At 47.2% G+C, this 21,058-nt stretch overlaps 1 protein-coding gene across 2 annotated transcripts in view; it reads left to right on the forward strand.

The window, feature by feature from the left end:
- Positions 1 to 21,058, forward strand: part of inpp5a (inositol polyphosphate-5-phosphatase A) — a 119,209-nt gene that overhangs the window by 87,620 nt on the left and 10,531 nt on the right. For both annotated transcript variants that reach the window (XM_028423466.1, XM_028423465.1), the window contains exons 10-12: positions 8,478 to 8,573; positions 9,541 to 9,615; positions 15,213 to 15,286. In XM_028423466.1, coding sequence (XP_028279267.1) covers positions 8,478 to 8,573; positions 9,541 to 9,615; positions 15,213 to 15,286 — 245 coding nt within the window. The remainder of the gene's footprint in view (positions 1 to 8,477; positions 8,574 to 9,540; positions 9,616 to 15,212; positions 15,287 to 21,058) is intronic.

Raw genomic sequence — 21,058 nt, forward strand, 5'->3', positions numbered from 1 at the left:
TGATAACCCATCTGGATATAGAGGGAGACTATTCCCTCTAGACAACAGCGCCTGTTCTCCCTCTCTCCTCTCTGTTTGCTTTCCATGCTAATGAATACAGCACTGAAGACACAGAGGGGGGAAAAGAGTGCAGCTATGAGGGCGTAACTCCAGCCATGCAGCTTTGATGGCAGCACTGTCCATATAATTAAAACGCTGGCAAATGAAGAACAAGCAGTGGCTTCTGTTGGTCCTGCTCATTAACAACAGGCCGTTTGAGCCCGGCGCCAGCCATGCTATTGCCATTGTGTACTCGGAGGAGGAGGTGGGGCACACTGTGACTGGCAGCTGGGAACACCATGCCAACAGTGGGGATGGCGTGACAAACCAAGCCAAGGATGAGCGCAGAGCCTGGCACCAACAGCGGAGCTGGGAGGCCGCGTTGCCTCGCAGGCCCCTGGGGTTGGCCGCGGTCAGGGACGTAACCTGAGTTACCCCTTTACCACCGCTGACCCCTCCAGCTGGAGTCATGTCTCTGTTGAGTCCAAACGGGTCTGAGGTCAATGTGTGGATTATCTCCTTGATAATCTCAGAGTTGTTACTTTATTTTTATTTTGTTTTATTTTTTTGGCCCTGACCCTCCTAAACACAAAGCTCTCCTTCGGGCAGCAGGTGCTGCAGGCCTCAGAGGCCCATTCAGGGTTATAGTAATAATATTGACCTCTTCTCATATGAATACATTAGCATGTTTGGGAGTTTATATTTTTTAGTATTAGTAACTGATACTTTTCAGTGCCAGGGTGTCAGAGCTTCATCTGAAGCAGACATTTGCACTTTATCGTCACCTTCTCACCACATTATTTTAACAACGATCATTAGAGTCTAAAACATGGAAAGTCCTACTTCAAGTGTCACTCATGTCTGGATACTGTCTGAAAATATTTGTATTCTTCCAGAACAATAGCAGCACGAGTCATATTATAATAAATCCACTACAGAACAAAAGGCCAAACGCTCAGCTATGATGTTTGTTAAAGGGTTAAACTGTGTCGGGATTTATTAAGATCACCTTTAACAAGGTAAAGACATAACGAGGCAGGAAGTGGTGCGTTACACAGAGCTGGGTACCGTCAGTAACAGCACATGGATGCATCCAGCCCGAGAGCTCGGCTTCATGTGATGCAGTTTAAACTATTCACAGCTTAATTATTGATTCATGTCTGCAGGTTGTCACAAACACTTCATGTAATTAGTGATAAGATCAGAATCAAAGCTAATAATCATGATGGCTGTGTACGTCCAGCAGCTCCTCTGCTGTATGGGCAGTTTGTGTCCTGTCCCTGGGCTCTGAACTCACACAGAGCAGAGGAGCAGCTCACAGTGAGGCTGCTCTGGAGATGAAAAGTGGCATAAAGTGTGAGGGATAGGGAGCTCTTTGTGCCTGGTACATAGTCTCGGACTTGTATGATGTCAGTCTATTTTTGACTAATGCAGTCCTCGGCCTTTGTAACACACAGCACAATAATAGATTTTACCCTCTCTCTCTCTCTCTCTCTCTCTCTCTGAAGGATGGAGTGTTTGCCTCCACAAGACACACACACACGCACACACACGCGCACACACACCTACCATTCACTGCTACTTCCGGCCTTTTAATCATTATAGTTTGCACTAATGCATATGCAAAGGGCCAGTCTCTATAAGAATGGCTGGAATTCAGTGGCTGCATTCAGATCAGGCCACAATTCAGCTCTGGGTTTGTGTTTGCTCTTTCCATTGAGAACTTAAAGTTTAACCCTTCACTTCCAGGCTCTTATCTTGGTCATTTTTAGAGCTAGCTGTTCATGTTGTACCATGTTTTTTTATTTTACGTGTGCCATCCATTCATATAAAATACATGCACATTTTTGATATTAGCCTTTACATCAAGGAAGACACAGATTTGTTATATTTCTGTGTATCTCTCTGACTCTTTTCAGCGTTTTGTAGAGGAGATTATCTGGAATGTGGACATTGATTCAATGAGTCAGAAATATATGGCAGGATATGAGCAGAAATTCTTTGCCACACAGACCTGCAGCATGTATCCTCTGGAGGGGCAGGTTGTGTAGTTTTTAGAGACGTTTGAACCACCTCGCTGTGACGAACACTTCCTCTCCAACACTAACAGGTGTCGGTGTAGGTGCGTGGTGCTGCAGCAGCAGCAGCAGCAGGTCGGCCCACAGGTTTCCCAGTGTGTCAGCAGCAGAGTGATGCTCCTGCAGAAGGGCCTCATTGTAACACAGCTGTAAAGCCTGTGTTGGCACCATGGGCTTTTAAACAACTCTGCCCACTCACATAAAAAGTCACTGAGCTCCATTCACAGCCACACACAAATATCCCATCATATTTAAGAGGGCCCATTAAGGGCCACATTGAGAATTCATGAGCCTTTCTCTCAGCCTCCCTTGTGTGATTTATCTGTGACGACCATATTGCCGGGCCCTTTTCAGAAGGAGTGGCTCCACTTTTTGTCTTAGAGGAGGCCAGAAACAATGCATTTCAGGCCCATTTCTCCTGACTGGGGGTGGGGGGCCTCCCTCTTTCAGGGGCCAGTGAGAGCCGGGGCTGGCCTAACATCTGTTTGTGTCCAGAGCCAGGCGGGACTGGAGCACAGCGTGCCTCGGTGGCCCCCTTCTCCTCTCCCTGGGGGTCTTTGTTCCCGATTTCATGCTATCAGAGCGGCAGCATGTTTTCCTGCGCGGAGCTGTCAGGGGCATAAAAGGCCCTGAGTGGGGTCACATCAAGAGGGATGGGCATGAAAAATTGGTAAAATGTATCACAAAGCCCACCCACTAGATGGTTGCCTAGCGCCCTGTGGCGGGGTGTCAAGACCCCTCCTCTGCATCCCCTCTTTCCTCAGCTGAATTACACCTCTCTCTGTCTCTCTCTCTCTCTTGTGGACAAACACATCATTTAGATGAAATGGTGCAAACAAATTAAAGGGTGGTGCTCCAAATGGATCCACGTCCTTTGTGTGTGAGGAGGTTTTGTGGTCCTTCCTCCTCCTCTCACAGGAAGCCGGTCACCTACCTACCTGACAAAAAAGCCAACGGAGGAGATAAATAAAAACTTCTCTCATCACACAACATGAATCTCCATATCGTGTGTGGGTAATCTGTGCTGCATCAGATGCCAGAGTAATGGACTCAACATGCCCCGCGTGCTCATTGGACCGCCACTAATCAGCACTCACTGATTGGGTCTTCGATATTCTGTAATTGACTCAGCAACGACAAATTACCCCGCCGCCTGTTGGCTTTAATTGATTCCTGTGGCAGAATAGGTAAATTAATGAGAGCGCGGTGTTTTCAGGTGCTTAGTAAGTGCTTATATTGCATCAACAGTGCTGCTTAAATGCGCTACAACCATTGCTTCACGCTTGGATGTGAATTAGTTTCTTCATTAACAGGATAAATGTGGCATTAAGGAGAGAAGCATGAATGGCCTCTGCAGCGCTGCCGGCTGCTCCTTCACATCACAAAGCTCCCGACATTCACATGAATGCCTATTGAATTGAATTTAAGAATGCACGGCCTCTTATTGAGAGGCAGAGAGAAGCCGCTGCGTTAAACAGTCTTGCGGACATCTGCCGTGGTTGGTTTCAAAGTGCTGACTTAAAGTGGTAAGGGGAGGTTTTTCCAGATTAAATCTCTCATTAGGTTTTCTTTGTACAGGTGGCAGTAATGTGTCAAGAGCCCGGCTCTGAGACAATGTCCTACTCTTAGTGGGACTAATATGCCCCAGGAGAGCCCACCCTCCTTTTACTGCCACTACTTTTTACACAGAGACACAGTCACAATGAAGCATCTGGTGGCCCTTTTCCTGTGTGGAAAGCTTTTTCTCTGTGGCCATTGTGTCTGCGGCTGGTGCTGGAGAAAGAAAAAAAAAAACAGGAGGAGGCTCCAAACATTTCTGCTGCTCAGGCTGTTTTGTTAAAGTCAGCGTTAGTTTGAAACTTTTCCTTCAAGTGTTTGGAGATAATTCCTGAATGATTGTTCTGACGATGAGTTTTTGGGTGGGTGGGCAAGTCGTGCTGGTGTATCTGTGTGTGTGTGTGTGTAACCCCCACCACCAGCAGCAGCAGCAGCAGCAGTGGGAGGTCACAGGGGTCAAAGTGATGAATTTTTATAGGCCTGTTCCTTGTGTTTCAGGCCTGTCCCTTTCTCTGCGCGCTGCACTGCCTCTCAAAGACAACCATGCAGGGCAATTTGTCCTGCGGGGCCCTGCAGAAAGGACCAGCAGAGAAGTTAAATACCAGGGGGGGAACACACACACACACACACACACACATTCACACAAAACATACACATATATTCAGTTTCTCTCTCACACACCCCTCCGTCCTGTTGTCCTGAATGATTTGTGGCCTGTCCATTATCCATTCCGAGGGGACAAATGCTTTTTCTGGCCTGTTTCTGAAGGTAAAGCCAGAATGGCAGCCATTGTTTTTAGAGAAGTTTCCCAGATGTTATAATGCACAAGATAAATAGGGCGCATTATCACTCTTACCTCAGCGAGCTCGGTGAGGGCGTGGCAGGTTGGGAGACCTCCTACGACGCGCACACTGCCGCCAGGGTTCGTGGGAAGGGGTGAGTGAGGAGTCTGAGTGGACGCCGGCCAGGTTTACTGGGGTCAGCGGGTCGCACGCAGACTCGAAGTTTGCAGGGTGATAATGTGTCCACTCTCATCTCACCGTCCACACTCAGAGTGTCAGTGATGCATCCGCAGTGTTTGGAGGCATTACATTAGCTGGGAGGGGAGGAGAGGATGACTCTGGCTTGTGTCCAGTCAGATGAGGTGTGGAGGGTCACAGCTGATTTACCGGCTCTCCTGTGTAATAGCAGGAGGCCTGAATTTGTTGTTGCCTGCTTCCAGTCCGCTCGGGTGGATGTCGTAATCGTGCATGTGGGATGGGATGGGATGGGACGGGGCGTGATGAACGGTGGCGGGTGGAATAAAAAGCGATCGCAGTGCTGAGCAGTGAGCAGCTCACTGTGAACCTGCCAGCCCCCGCTGGCACGCCTTACCTCAGCTGGCAGCGCCGCTCTGGGTGGCAGCGGGAAAAATAATGGTGCGTTCTGACGATGCCTCGGCCCCCGCTGACACAGAGGGGGAGCCCCTGTCCCCCGTCTCTGCTAATGAAGAATGAATAGTTAGCTCATTGTCCACTCATCCTCTGTCTCTCTCTCTCTCTGTGGGTGCACTCAGGCTCTCTCTACCTAATTGAAGTTTAATCACTGAGATGATTATATTGGTGGAGTGACAGTGTAGTGAGGGCTCTTCATCACAGGGGTCACATGAGGTGGAGGATGCAGTCCAGCAGGGTTAGAGCCTGGTTTGTCACAGATTTCTGCTTCTTTATATGAGGCTGAAAATGAACTGTGATTCACTTCTTTTGGTCACAGATGCTCTTAAAACAAACAAATACATTTAAAGATAAAGTTCCTAAACCTTGAGCAAAGAGAACCAAACCCTCAGCAGGTTAACAGGAGTCAAACTGTTATTATCTGTTTAAATTAAAGACAGTTCCACAGTGATGCTCCGTGAACACTGACATGTGAATCAGGGTTCATGACATTTATATGGACCTGAAGGCTCCAAAAGCCTGAGGCTAAAGTTTAGGGGTGTAGGGGAGCATTGCTCTTTTGTTCCTGAAACAAACACAATGTTAAAATTGAAAATGTATTTCCATCTTTGTGCAGCCATCCATGTCTTTAGATTTCAGCAGTCTGTAAAACCACATCTCAGACTTGTTGAATCTGTTCGTACTCTAAGTCTGTTTAAATTCACTCAAATGTCCTTCAGGTGTTAATCAGAGGTTTCAGTCATCTTTTAGTTTGGTTTGTGATTCAAATGGACTTTCTGTGTGTCTTCCCATCAGCCTGATTCCTTCTCTAAATGTTGACTCATGAAACTCCCGCTGTGTCAGATGCTTTGTCAGGAATGCCTCTGTGTTATGTGTGGGTTCCAGTTTTGGGCACAGTGGATCGCCTCCATCTGTTGGCAGCACCATAGACAGAAGGTCTGAGTGTGTGTGTGTGTGTCTTTGGTCTTTGAAGTGGGACAGATTGCTTTAACCTCTTTTCTAAGGGGAGCAGCTGGAATAGAGAGCTCCTTTAAACAGCCGCTTCCTCCTTCGACAGTCATGAGATTATCCTCCATTGATGCACAAAGCCAGTGCCTTCCTCAGCAGCCTCTCATCTCGGACCACCCCCCCCACTACCTCCTCGCCTCTGGCCTCTAGCCCTCTACAAACCCCTCAGGGCTGACCCCTGACCCATAATGCAGGGGATGTAATGCCAAGTCACTCTGCAGGATTAGTGAAGACATCCCTACTGTCCTCTTTGTGACAGCTGTCTGTTAATATTTTCTGATTGGCCATCTTCCTCTCCCTCCGCACAGTATTAAATGAGCAGCCACATGAATTATAGTAATGTCATTTGGCGAGCTGCGGCTTTGAAGGGAGATATCTGTTCAGAGATTCTGCACACAGGCACCTGGGCTGTGCTGGCAGGAGGAAGGACACACTGATCCGGCCTTAAGTGACAGCATGGGGTTCTCATTTGCTGTGCAGATCTTATGACAGAGGTGCAGGGATGAAGCTGTGTGTGTGAGAGACGATGAGTGATCAATCACCAGGAAAATGTCAAATAAGGTTAATATTCTCAGACCGCGGTGGATGTATCTCGCTGCCTGTGTGTCAGATGTGTTGTCGTGGGCGGGACTTGTTGCCACTGTGACGTTTTTTCCACGTATAATGTGTTTAATGTTGCTCCATATGTTCTGTGCCTAAGCATGTGTCGTGAGGAGGGGGGGGGGGTAGTTATTGACCAAATGTGTCTGTTAGTCATGAGGATGTGTTGAATCAGCCGATCGGTCGGTCAATGAGCGTATGAATGGATCAATCCTGCACACAGACCCTGAGTGCATCTGTGGCTGCAGCCACCTTTAAAATCTGCAGCTCGTTCAGTCTCCCTGAACCTAAAATAATTGAATTCAGCCAGGATTCCTCCCTCATTCTGAGAAAAAGACATTTTCCTTTAAAAAAAAAAAAAGCAGCATTAGCTAATAGTGTTTTTTTTTCTAAATTGAACTTTGAACGTTTTTCTTGGCACAAGACACAGACGTACATGAAACAACCTGTAGACCAATTATCCCACGGACCATGACATCATTCCAATACTTTACTATACTACGGTGGCTGAGAGAGCTCAAAACACTGCATCACACGAATGGAACACTCAATGTTTGAGACGGACCTGTTAGGGACATAAGCACATAAGCATTATCACTGAGCTAAAAAAAAAACAAAAAAACAATGCACTGAGAATATTCAAATAAATCTCATTTCCATTAAAGCAGATGATGATTAGCACCAACAGGTCCGTCACCTTCTAACGTCCCCGGAAACATTTCTGTTGTATTTTCAGTGCATGTGTGAGGACGTGTTCGTGTTTTATAGACATCAGAATACTTATTGTTATTATGTTATGTTATTATCATCCTTAAATAATAAACTGAATAAAGTTAAAAATAAACAGTAATAATAAATAAAAAATAAATAAATACATCAGTTTAGATGTGTTCTATGCACCTTACATACTGAGGCTCACGTTATATCTTCACAATTGTTCTATTACATAAAATGTGTAACGTAAAGGGTTAAAGTTGAGACCGTTTATAAAGTAAACCACTTTAATTGGATTTATCAAAATGACTTTTCCCCTGCTAGATGCGGCTACAATGACTTTTTGACAGGGAAAGTATCTCCTGCCCTTCTCACTAGCTCCTTCTTTGGCCTATTCATCGCACAAAGCTGCTTAAGCGCACTTAAGCGCATTAGCATTTGGCTGCCAGGGGACCATATTGACCCTGCATTTGGATGGCCTAAATGAGTGAAAGATGGAGCGATTTGTTAGGGCTTTAGAAAGTTGCTTTGGGGAGTGGGAAGGAAGGGGTGCTGGGGGGGTTAAGCATGAAGGAATGGGGCTGAAGCAGCAGGATGGGGGGTGCTGCTCCGAGTTGTCCCACTCTCTAATCCGGTGTGCCGTTCCTCCGCGGGCCCGAGCAGGACTGATTTGTGACGTTTCAGTCTAAAGGGTCTTTTTTTTTTCCTGCTTGCTATATTGGCTTGACCCGATTATCTGATCTGTGCTTTGAATTTCAATCAGGTGGCCCGGTCTCTGCTGCGCGCTATGGGAACCGCTGGCAGAGGGATTTCCTCATTCAGCTGTCTTCAAACACAGATGGCCGAATGTTTAACTAATTGTTAAGAGAGTCCACAAAGAGGAATTTAACCATGCACACAGTCCGTGGGGTCAGAACATGGAGCCAGATAAAGAGGAGGGACAGTGAGGTGGTGGCTGGCGGGCTCTTTAAGCAGCAGTCAGACGGGCGCATGCTGCTTTTTTCCATATGATTCATGAACATTAATGTTCTTCCCCTCTCTCCTCCAGAGTCTCTGCTCCACTGCCACCATGCAGACAGTCAGAACCGCCGACACCAACGAAGTTGACAAACTAATATTCCAAGAAAGTGATAACGACCGGAAGGTAAGCTGTGCTGCCCCGTTTCAGTCCAAACCGATCCAGGAATCCAATAAAAACACACGAACGAGCAGCATCAGTGGGCCTTTGTCTACAAGCTGTAATCACAGTGTGTTTTCACACCTCACAAAACTGTGTGATGTCGTCAACTTTTAATTGATAGTAATTAAAGCAAGCACACAGAAAGCATTAGAGCTACATCTGGGCGTCACACTGACATTTATTTATAGACAAATCTTTGAAATTGCCCTTTAAACTCAGAGATTCTGTGATGCTTCACATCAGGGTCCTGCATCACCCGCTCAGAATTAAATTATTATTATTATTATATGTTATTTTTCTGCATTATTTACTAAAAGAATCACAGAATTTAGCGTACTACTTTAGCAAGTTGGACATGATCCTCCCTGATAATCAGACGTCCACAGAAACAGTGCAGCAAGGCAGAGGCGTGTCTCACTTTGACCAATCAGAGTCCAGCATGGCTGTGTAATAAATAAATAAATATCAACACAGCTCAGAGCTCCACACCTTTACTAATAATTGGCACATTTAGGCGTCTCTAAGGAGTCTGAGGTTGATGTACTTTGTGGCGCCTTTTAGTAAATTCTACGAAAGACCTGGTGAGGGTTAAAAAAAGATGGCAGCTTGGCTTAAAACACACAAAAATAAGCACTACTTACAAGATAAAACTCTCCTGGCTGTCTGCCATGTTTTGGTTACCATAGTGACAGGGTCGGCCTCAGCTGCTTACAGAGACGTCTGATGTTCGTACACACACGATGCGTTCTTGGTCACACACCTAATGTTTCGCACTTAGCTCCAGATGTGACGTCCTGTGATGCATCGGGCTGCTGGTGCTGAGCTACCGGAGCCCCTGCAGCTCATTGCTGTTCATTAGCTCTCTAATTACTAAGTGCTGCTCACATTAGTATTGCTATTAATCAGAGCTCCGTTTCTCTCTTTGATTTAGGTTGTTCTTCAACTTGAAAAGAAGCTTTTTAATTATGTCAACCAGGACGTTTTCCGGGAAAACAACGGGACCTCAGTAAGTCACCCCCGTCACTGCCTGACCCCTCACACATCTATCCACTCTGTCCTCTTCTATTATAAATTTCATTTCTTTCTGTCCTTTAACACTGTGGGCTCCATTCACAACACCTCAAATGAATTATCTGTGAGGAGAAGATGAAACATGCAGCTCCACAAAAGCTCCACAAAAAGCTAAAATGGGTACAAACAGCTGCTAACCTGAGTCATGCAGCCCGAGAAACACGCTCTTTGTTCGTGGAAGAGGCGACACAAGGCACCAGAGTGTAAGCCAGGTGCACACTTCCACCTTTGTAAGGCCGTAGATTACATTAAGCAGTTCAAAGATGTTCAAATCCCCACCAGGGTCACACAGACACACCTGCACATCAGCAGTAGAGCGGACTGTGGAAGTCCGTAGAAGTATTTTAACAAGAACGGACGCCCGAAGTAATGATTGAAGTTTGAGTGACCTGCAGGTCCCGTCAGCGTCCTGCCCACCCCGACACACGGGTGATCACAGCTAATAGGTGAACCTATGAGGGATCACTTATTCCTTTAAAGTCTTTACTGCATCCTCTATGAGTCTGGACACACATACAACTTTTCCTTGAGTGTTTGTGTTTGTGTTTTGGTTCAGTCTGGATCGGCTGACACGTGAGTGAAAGGTGTGTTCGACAGAGTTGTTGGGCAGAGTGGCTGAATGCTATTAAACCTGTTTTAGGATGGACAGGACAGGTAGAGTGGAGAGCCATGAAGGGGACTATCAAAACATCCATTAAAGCCATTAGAGACCCTGGTCTTTAGTCCACTCCACAGACCTTCAGTCAGGTTTCAGTCAGGTCTTTGTGCAGGTCAGTCAGTAACCCTTTGCTCTCCTGGAGGGAGTTCTTCACTAGAAGAGACGTTTGCTTTGAGTCGTCGTCATGTTGGAGAGAAAACCAGGACCCAGACCCGGTCTGACTGCAGACTGCTTCAGGGTTTGTTTCATGATTGTTCCACCCTGACAGGGTCCACATACTGCCACCACCATGTCTGACTGTATGAAGCCTGTTCTTTGGGTTCTAGCCTCTCCTTTCTGTCTCCACATGAAGACAACATCTCTGTGAGCACAGAGCTCTAGTTCAGCTTCATCTGACCAAATGACTTCCAGTCTGGGTGCTCTGTCTCCAGGTGGTCTTCAGTCTGGTTTGGAGATGTCTTTCCTCTGCAGGACTGTAGTGACGGTCTTCCTTCCTTCTTCCTGCTTTTCTTCTTCAGTCTTTATTAAATTGTTGTGATATTATTTTTGCACAGAATCCATGAGCAGCCATGACATCCTGTGGGTGTATGAAGCTCACTGTGATCTGAATGTGTTTGTAAAAGCATATTAACAAGAGAAAATCATCAGTCAGCTGATTAACCAGAGAGGAATCTGGAGGACTCGGCGTCATCAGCGTACACAATGTACACGGTCGATATCTGCCAGCACATATTGACCTTGTACATTGTGCTGTAAGCCATCATTGAATTGGATCAGCAGAAATGTGCAGGACTGTGAAACAGTAGCTACAGGAGGCTGAGGTTCTCCCCCCCCCCCCCTCCTCCCCCCCTCCTCCCCCTCCCCCTCCTCCTCCTCCTCGCCAAGCCAGACAAGATGGATGACATAATGGGGGCATCAGAGATAATCTGATGGTCATGGTCTAGTTAAACACACCATGTTATGATCCTTATAAAACAAACTACCTTTCCAAAAGGATAAATGTGCCTCCTCACACTCCTCCACTGGGGAAGGGGGGAAAGAAAAAAATCCATCGCATCCTTCATCAACTGCAAGACTTGTACCAGCTTGACAGAAATTTAATTCGAGGCAGCTCTTGAAAATAATTATTGTATTTTGAGAGGAGTAATCATTGGCCGGGACATGATTGAATGTGTCCATGCCTATTGACTTTTGCTATGATTAATAGGTTTGTTTAGTCGATATTCCCATCGAAATTGTATAATTAATTATCCCCGGCGCTGTCACGGCAGGACGATGGAGAGCCCTGATGAGTATTTGGGAAGATTAAATTTTCCGGGCGCTCGTGGCATCAAGGGGCACCATGGGGCTCTGCTCCAGTGGAGGGATGGGAGGCGTGTGTGTGTGTGTGTGTGCGGCTCAGGCACACACACACACACACACACACACACATGCAGGGCGGCCTCCCTCCTCCATCCGCCATTGATTTTGTTTCAGTATCTCTTTATTGTAACTTTATCAGTGTGGTGTCGGCAGATGGGGGGAGCAGCAGAGGAGGGTGTGTTTGTGTACTAGCTGGAGTCAAGTGATGAACCTTTCTGTCTGCCGTGCATCTCCTTGTCATGCGGGCGGCGCAGTCCTCGGCATTACTCAAAAAGCTCAGAGTCCTTTTAAACATGAGAGGGACATAAAAAAAATAAAGAAGAAGAAACGCCGCCTCACTCCAAAGTTTCTTCCATATTTCAGCTGTCAGAGCGCTGGAGGAGCAAAGCGGAAGGAAATCTGACCTGAAAGCCTGCGAATAACTGATCCTGAGCATCCGATGGATAAACAGCCTTCATCACAGTGAGGAGGTTCAAATATCACTAAAAACGACAGAACCTTAGTAAAGAAGTTTGTCTGTAACTGCTTATAAAAGTGCGTCATAATTAATCATATCACATGCACCCATCTCTCCATTTACTGCGTTTCTGAATGGCAGTTTTTGTCAAATCTAAAGCTATGTAATACACCATGAAGAGTCGGTGTCCTGGACTGAAGCATCCTGTTCTGTTTGGCCCAGTTGTCCACCTCCGCCCCCCCCCCCCCCCCCCACCACCACCCTGTCAGCGACAGTTTATCGCTTTTCCACACAAAATAATGAAGATCCCATAAAAAGAAGGAAAAATATGGCGCCTGCAATGAAAGCCAAGTGTGAGGTGTAAAAATCAAATTAAATGACCTTTCACCCCTACATTTATTGATGGCTTTTAATGGCAGCAGGTGTTGTCACAGGGGATATTTGACAACGCATAAATCAAAGCACAATTACAGGTGGTGGACGAGGGGCCGGCATGATGCCCCGGAAAAGAGAGACGGTGGGAGGCCAGAGACGCCGTGTCCCCCTCTTTTTCTTACCCCTCTCCTCGACCAGCCTCCTAACTATCACCAGCAGTCTGATTTAGGGGCGCACCGATCATCCGAGCAGTCAGTCAGAGGTTTGAGCCCATGACAGGGTAGTTTCTACCCGGACACTCCTTCATCTTTTTTCCTCTTTGGAGTGGCATCATCTCGCACCACCTCCACCACCTCCACCTCCACAAGGTCATTTCTGGTTGAAAAACTAGTGCCGGCTTTATAACGTCACGAGGCCTTGAACCCATATAAGCGCTCTTTTTAAAGCAGCGACCCGGCCGAGCAGCAGAGCATTATGCTTAATTGACCTGGGATGAAATGTAGTGTGAAATCTGTGGCTGCAGGGTTTTCCACTCACCTGGATGAATTACTCAACATTCACTTAAGGCACCAACACACACGCAGCCATATGCTGCTCATCCCCTGTTATTTAAACAGCGACACACTTAAAGTCTGAGCTGCTGATTCTGAAACAAACATTAATAGAGTTTATTATTTCACTTTGACTTCCTGACATCTAAATCTAGACTCTTATGGTAAAAATGTCCACGGCCTAAAGAAACAATTTTAAGTGCTCAAAGCACCAAACAAGTTTAAAAAGTCAACATCAGCGTCTCTTCTTCTTTTAGTGGCCATTGTTTTGTGAGCAGTTAGGAACTATTTTCTGCACAACAACCGTATCACTGCACCGAAGGCAGCATGATGTCACAGCGGAGCAAAGGCTACACACTGAATCTAAATGTGGTCGAACACTCTGAGATGTCATCCACAAGATTCTGAAGAGACGAACAAGGAAGTTAAATGTTCTCCTCCTGTAGGGTTGTTTTATTTATTTCTGTTGGACCGTTTACCATGGGGGTCTATGAGGATTCATTCACGTTTGGAGCCAGCCCCCCAAGAGGCTGTCAGGGGAACTGCACTTGTTTTAACATTACATCATGTCACGTCCTCTCCAGGAAAACATGACGTGAGGCTGACATGTCAGTCTTTGGAAACTCCGGCGTATATTTCTCTGGCCACAACTGCTTGTGTTAATGGGGGGGGGGGGCGGGGGGGGGGTTGGGGTTTGACTTGTTGCCACGGTTACCAAAAATGGCAAACAGAAGCAGCTTTTCTTCATTAAATTAGGGTTAAGTGTTATAAATGATTGTGGTTTAAGTCAAACCAGGACCTTTACCTCACACCCTGTTTTTTATCACCTCACCTTAACCAGTAGTTTTTAATGGAAAAACCCCAAACCTAACAAAAACCTGCATTTACACAAATAATGACGGGGCGAGTCAAAGCCTGTGCTGCAGGTCAGGCTGTAAAACACACTAAAAGAAGATGTCTGTGGGTGGATGGTGGGATGGTGTGTGTGTGTGTGATATGTGTGTGGAGTGGGGTGTGTGGGGGGGGGGGGGTGTACAGCCGAGCGTGGGGTTGCATCCCCTGCTCTGCCATCCCTCATCCACAGTGTGTGAGTCTCTCCTGTGACCCCGGCAGTGTGAGTTTGATGAATGCAGCACATCTGCCCTCCTGAACCACCGAGACTCAGTCTGGGAGGCCCCCCTGCCTCAAGTAATGGCCACTGTTCTACACCACTGACACATAATCACACACACACACACACCAGACTTATATATAAATGTGAGGACAAACAATGCATGGACGGAGCATAAATATGTCAGTCCAGATGGAGGACAGCGGCTACCTCCTGCTGATAGAATCATCCTGCTCCGAGGACGTCCTTCCAAATATTACCCATGTGCACCACGTCATCTCTGCTGATATTTCATCATGTTCCCATCAACATATCGCAGCATGTAATACACCGATGTAATGTCATTAACGTCAGGCTGCCTCCACGGCGGCTGTCAGGCTCACAGCGGCGTCGACGAGGTCTTCATCAGGCCATGATTGTAGCTCGGTGTTTGAAACGTGTACAATAGCCCAATTTACCACTAAGCAAACATGGCTCCGTCTTCCTGTCTGAAAGGAAGGGGCGGGGCCGCGGCGTTAGGTCCTCCGTCGATGGAGGGTTGCTAGGAAACGTCACTGTCAGTCTCTCAGGGAGCCAGTCATGCAGGTGCCCCAGCTACCTGTTCATCTCGCAGATAATTAATGTGTACAAGGAGCCGCTAATTGCACTTTTCACTAATGATTTATGGGTTTTGTGAAAGGGGGGATATTGGGGGAAGTGAGTGTGTACACTCTGGTGAGTGAGTACAGCTGGGTGAGGAGACATGATTGATGAAGAGTGTGTGGATGCACTGTCAGTGTGGAGAGATGAGCCCAGTAGGACAGAGCTGGTGACACACACACACACACACACACACACACTGGTCAACTGCTCTCAATACACTGCTGGTGTCGGGTGTGAAGCTCAAAGATGAACTCTTCTGTCCTCATTAACTTAAGTCTTAATCTTACACACGCTGGTGATGTCATATGTCTGCCATGTTTTTAAGACTGTACGTTTGATGAGTTCCTTCATGTTGTGTTTCTTTTGCTTCCTGCAGCTTTTAGAGTTTGACAAAGAGCTGTCGGTGTTCAAGGATCGGCTGCATGAGCTGGAGATCTCCTTCCCTCCCAGGTATGGAGCCGTCAGACGTTTGACACAGCTTTGTTTGTTCTGTGCACATTGACGCCACAAACATCATTATGTAAAGACACACACACACACACCGTCTCCTTCTGCAGCAGGTGCTTACAGAATCTAAGAAGCCCCCACAGCTCACGCAAACACACCAAAAACAATTGAATCCTTCATACTTCTTTAGTTATATCTATGCGTAAACAGGGCAGATACTGTTAAAATCCTGTTTTAAGAACCCCTAACCCTCTGTGTACACCTCTCCTCTTTTGGATTGAGCCACATCCCCCTTATTCAGGGCCACACTTTAAACAAAGTGTCATGAGAAATTTCCCAGCATGCACCAGAAACCCATTAATGTATTTGCAAGCATTGATCAGCTTTTCCAGCTTGTGCCTGCATCATCTTCTCTGGGTTTTCAGGGAGAGAAAAAGAAAACCGTTTATTTTTGCTGTGTGCCACCAACAAAGGCATACACACTAATACTTCCACATCTGAGCAAATCTCCCAGGTGTTCCTTTAATATGACACCATAAGTATTCAGACACACCCTGTGGTTACTGAGATATTCTCTATTCGTATTTGCCATGCCATTTTCACACGGAGGCCTTGGGGTGGAAAGGGTTAAAGACTTTTTCTGCTTTTTGCTGCAGACAAATAAGTCACACAACTGAGACGATAGCATGTGGGATGGATGGAAACACTGTGTATTTGTAGCAGCGAGCAGCAGCATGATAGCAGCGGTAAGAATGAGAATATTAAATAATCCAGCTCTGAGTCGACCTGGCTGAAGCCAGATTGATAAGGACGACTTGTTAAATTCTCATCATCAGTGTATAGAAGCATGAGAGCTGCACGGATCTGCACAACATACTGTAAAAGTGTCACCTCTTTGTTTATAGCACAGGATAAGCTGCAGCAGGGCGAGCCGGCCGTGTGTAAACACACACACTCTGGAACATGGTGCCTGCTGCTTTTACAGTGTCGCTGACCACTTCACGGATGATGCATGTGTGTGCAGTCGCAGCCATTCACAGCTCATTCATTCATTCATTCATTCATGCATGCATGCTGGCTTCGGGGGGTTAATGTTTGACTTGGCTGCTGCTGCATTACTCACATGTGCTGTCAGCTTGTTTGTCTTGGTGAGGTGAGAACGGGGCTACCTGCGCTGTGACTCACTGTGAGGAGGAACAGGCCAGACTGGACACTCCGTTATCTCCACATCTAACTCTTGTTCTGCATTATGACAAATAAGTGGCAGGCCAAACACTGGGCTGGTCCCTTACTCAGTATTTAATGAGGGCAATATAAACTTGGGAGTATAGGCAGGGCAGGCAGCCAAAGATAAGAGCCGTTGTATCGCTGACACAAGGTCAAGGGTGCTAAAGAGCATCGCAGGATGTTGCAGAGCTGGGATTGGCTAAAAAAAGTGTGTGATTTGCTGCCTCTGTGTTTGTTTGCCGTTGTCAGGGGAGGCTTGGCAAAACACAACACACACACACACAGATTCAAAAAGATCAGCCAAATGCTATCAATAAAGCTGAATGTTTGCCTCAGTTTGTAGAGCAGGGAGGGCTCGCAGGCACAACATTGGCACAGCGCAGTACAAACAGAGTGAAAATGCCATCAGCAGCTCATGGCGCGCAGCCTGCCGGGGTTCAGCTCCGACAGCGTCCGCCTTTAGCTCCTCTAAATGAAGACAAGAAGACACAGATGGCATCCATTTAATCCTCTCTGTGTAAGATTGTTTTGAACAAATCCATCCTCTCTGTGGCGAGAGGCAGCCGCACATGACAGTGGACAATCTTCAGCTATTATCGCCACAGTGGCCCCTCATCATCTTCACTGCCTCTCTAGTAGTTAGAATGATGGATGCGCTGCTGGTTGTAAAACAATGTTCCTGTTCAGTAGATCAGCCTGTAACGCTGGATCTCACACACTCACACACACACACACATGCACAGCTGCTGGGACGCAGTGCTTTAACCAAACGTTGTCGTTAAACTACATCTGTGCTGCCGTTTAAATGGAGTCACGTGCTTCAGTGTTTGCAGGGCAGAGAACAAGAAGCCTCCTTCACATATGATGCAAACACAAGTGCTAATGTATGCACAGTCAAACGCACATACAGTGAGGGTGAGATCATTGGTGCAGGCCTTCAGAGTCGTGCAGAGAGCTGTTCAGAAAACAACGGCGGCCACTGTGCACGGAGGAGCCATCTGTGTGAGCACTTCCTATGAGCTAAAACCCAGTCTGAGAGAAGTCTGCGCTGCTCCGACCGTCCACTCATGTGTTCTTATTAGCACTTATTGAGGAGCTGGCACTTCGCCATTTGTGTCACTTGACTAAAATCTTCTCCCATCTGAAGGGCGAAGTCTTTCAGCCGTGGCACCGCCTTCCTCTTTCACAAGCATGTGAATGTTTTTGTGGAGTTTCCCAGCAGGCAGTTCACTTTTTTTTGGCTTGACCCGCAGCTTTGGAAAATACATGCTAACATGCCGAGACCCCGTCCCAGGGTGCTCCCCAAACAGCCAGGACACAACTGTTTATCAGTTGTGGCCTCCTAGCAGAGGCTCACCTCCTGACCTCCCCGGGGTCACGCTCGCCTTTCCATGTCTAGACTGGACAAACAGCAGCTCAGAGGCCTGGAGTCATCCCGCTGCCCCTGACACCATCACAGCCAGAGAGACGTCCTGCTGACGCTAAGATCCAGCCACACGTCTGCAGCTAAAATAACCTGTGTCCGTGTAGATTCAACAATCTGCAGAGTGGATTTTAAAAGTTTGCAATCATACTCCATGTTTGTTAGCATGCTAAGGTGCTAATGCAAACTGAGAAAGATGATTTGCATAGGTTAGAATGCTGTTATTCATTTAAACAGCTATTTAGCAGGCTAGCCTTGAGCTATCACAACCAACTCACTGAGTGGATATATAGCTGCTAGCTTGCAGTATTATGTCAACAGCTAGTATGTGATACAGACCAGTCTATTATATCTGATGCTATTTGAATATTTGCAGCAAAAAGCAAGGTAGACATGAGTAGCTAGCTCACTTAGCCACCTAGCTATGAGGGAAAGGATTCTGCATTAATGACTTCATAGCATTAGCTGATGAAGGAACATGCCAAATTAGCCAATTTAGCAGATCAAGCTGGAGGGGTCCAGATACATTTGAGTTATCCACTTAAACCGTTTAAGGCAGGATCCATAGTCAGCTAGCTGTAACATGCAACCCATAATTTAGCCAAATTAGCCGCCTGAATCAGGCTGCGGGAGCTTGGGTAAGTTGCTAATTACTCCGCCTGTGTGTTGCATAGTAATAACATTAGCAACCAGCAACTGAGATCTGATTTATAATTGGTAAATAAATATGTCCTGTGTACAACACTCATGAGACGAAGCATAAAACAGCGTCCGGCCAGCATGAACATGAGCACAGACAGCAGCAGGCCGCTGCAGTCGCTGTGTTGTTGACGGTACCTGCAGGTATCTGTTTCCTGGCTCTGCACACAGACGCTCTGGGACGGCAGCCATCTTTTCTACATCTGTTTTTTTCCTTCCCCCTCCCTCATCTTTCCTCCCACCACCGTCCACACCGTCTCCTTCCTCTGAAATCACTCATGGTTTGTGCTTTGATAGAGTTGTGCTGCTGGCCTGATGTCGCTCCAACTCTCCCTCAGAGCCCGTTCCCAGTAACCGTGTTACAGACGGAATACATTCTCCTCACCGGCCGCTGCACTTCCTGCACGAGCTGCGGGCCGCGATTCAATTTCTGCATCGATCTCGTGCAAAAAAAAGAGGAAAGAAATCAGATCAGAGGAGTACTAAAAGCTTTCCCTTAAATCAATCACAGTGCATGAATATGTTACCGCTGCCTTCGTATGTTTTAGAGGATATTACCTCGGTTATGCCATTCCAAATATGAAATCAAACGTTCTATAATCCATAGTAAAACGTACCTTTATTTTCATTAATGGCTGTCCTGCAGCCTGTGCAAGGATCATATCCTGATGGCTCTGAATAACTGAACGGTTTCTGATTAATAGACCCCGGCCGCTGCTTAGGAAACCATACAGTCACCCCGCACGGCTTCCTGTGTACGACCGCGTGAGCTGTCAGTGCACGGCAGCCCGACTGGCTCCAGGTCCAACTGTGACAGGGCCCGGGCAAATTCCTCACCCCGGTGCCCAAGTACTTAGAGGTGTCACGGCCAACTTTGACAGATGACTTCTTGAGAGTGAAGAGATATATGCATCTTACAGCTGCTCTGCAGCCTCTGCAGCCTCGCAGCCATGCAGCGTGCATGCACGGAGACGTATGTCTGCCAAAGACATGGGCGCTCCTTCCAGATTTGAGGGGCAGCTGCAGGAGATATAATTGTCTGAAATATTGCAGCAGCTTCACAGAGTACAGACAGATCCGTCAGGGTGTCGTCCTCAGCTCGGGCCTGACGGCGTGACAACTTCTTCTCCTGCAGACAGAATTAACTTGCAGATTAAATGTTTGTGACTCCTATTGATTTATAGATTTGAACCAAAGTGAGGCCGTGTGCGTGCATGAGTGAGTGTGTGTGTGTGTGTGTGTCATGAGGGTGTGTTCTGATGGCCTGCATTAAAAAGAGTAATAACCTCACAGATGGTGAGGGGCCGGTCCGGAGCGGGCTATGTGATGGAGAACAATCGTTGAGGCTTGATTGCTCAAGGAGCACAAGGCAGACCTGACAGGGGGAGGGGTACCACTACATGTCAGTGTGTGTGTGTGTGAAGTGGGAGGGGGGGTGGGTTGTTTAAGTTTAACTAGGCCGCTGCTACCCGTTACAAGCCTGACAATGATGTGGCTTGTCGCACACACAGAGTAGATCAAATCAGATTTCATCCGCTGCTCCCAGGTTTCATCTCTTTGATTCATCATCACCTCAAGTACGTGGAAATCATTTGTATTCTCTCTCACAGCAGCAGCACGTTCACCCGTCCCTGTGGAGGGATGATTCAGTGTTATATGGAAAGGTGCAAAAGTCAGCCAGTGTAAAAGCACAATAAATCCACCTGTCACTTATGCAAAGTGATGTAAATGGGGTCCCTGATTAAGACACAGAGTCATTTAAAAAACAGGGACTGGCAGAACCTTGACACACACTCACACTGAGAGCCGCACACACACTTTCATACTTCTATGTATCTCTCTCTCTTTCACACACACACAGTAGAATCCCCTGCCGCTGCGCGCCTGCCACTGGAGCAGTTTATCAAGTAATTATTGTTTGATTACAGCGTTTCATTATCTGCGCTGATTGAGTCACAACCGACGGCAAAGGTCAAGCGCCATTAACGCGCTGCTCCCGAAACATATTTCCACGCCGGCCGCGTGTTTGCCCTCCCTCTCCTCTGAAAGGGCTAATTGCAAATGCATTTGTTTGAGGAAGAGGAGAGGAGAGGAGAGGAGAGGAGAGGAGGGAGAGGAGAGGAGAGGAGAGGAGAGGAGAGGAGAGGAGAGGAGAGGAGAGGAGAGGAGGAGAGGAGGAGAGGAGAGGAGAGGAGAGGAGAGGAGAGGAGAGGAGAGGAGGAGAGGAGAGGAGAGGAGAGGAGAGGAGCGGAGAGAGAGGGAGAGGAGAGGGGGAGAGGAGGGAGAGGAGGAGAGGAGAGGAGAGGAAGAGGAGAGGAGGAGGAGGAGAGGAGAGGAGAGGAGAGGAGAGGAGAGGAGAGGAGAGGCGAGGAGAGGAGAGGAGAGGAGAGGAGCGGAGAGGAGAGAGGAGAGGAGAGGAGAGGAGA

The sequence above is a fragment of the Parambassis ranga genome, chromosome 15 (assembly GCF_900634625.1).
Source record: "Parambassis ranga chromosome 15, fParRan2.1, whole genome shotgun sequence".
NCBI classification, from domain to species: Eukaryota; Metazoa; Chordata; class Actinopteri; family Ambassidae; genus Parambassis; species Parambassis ranga.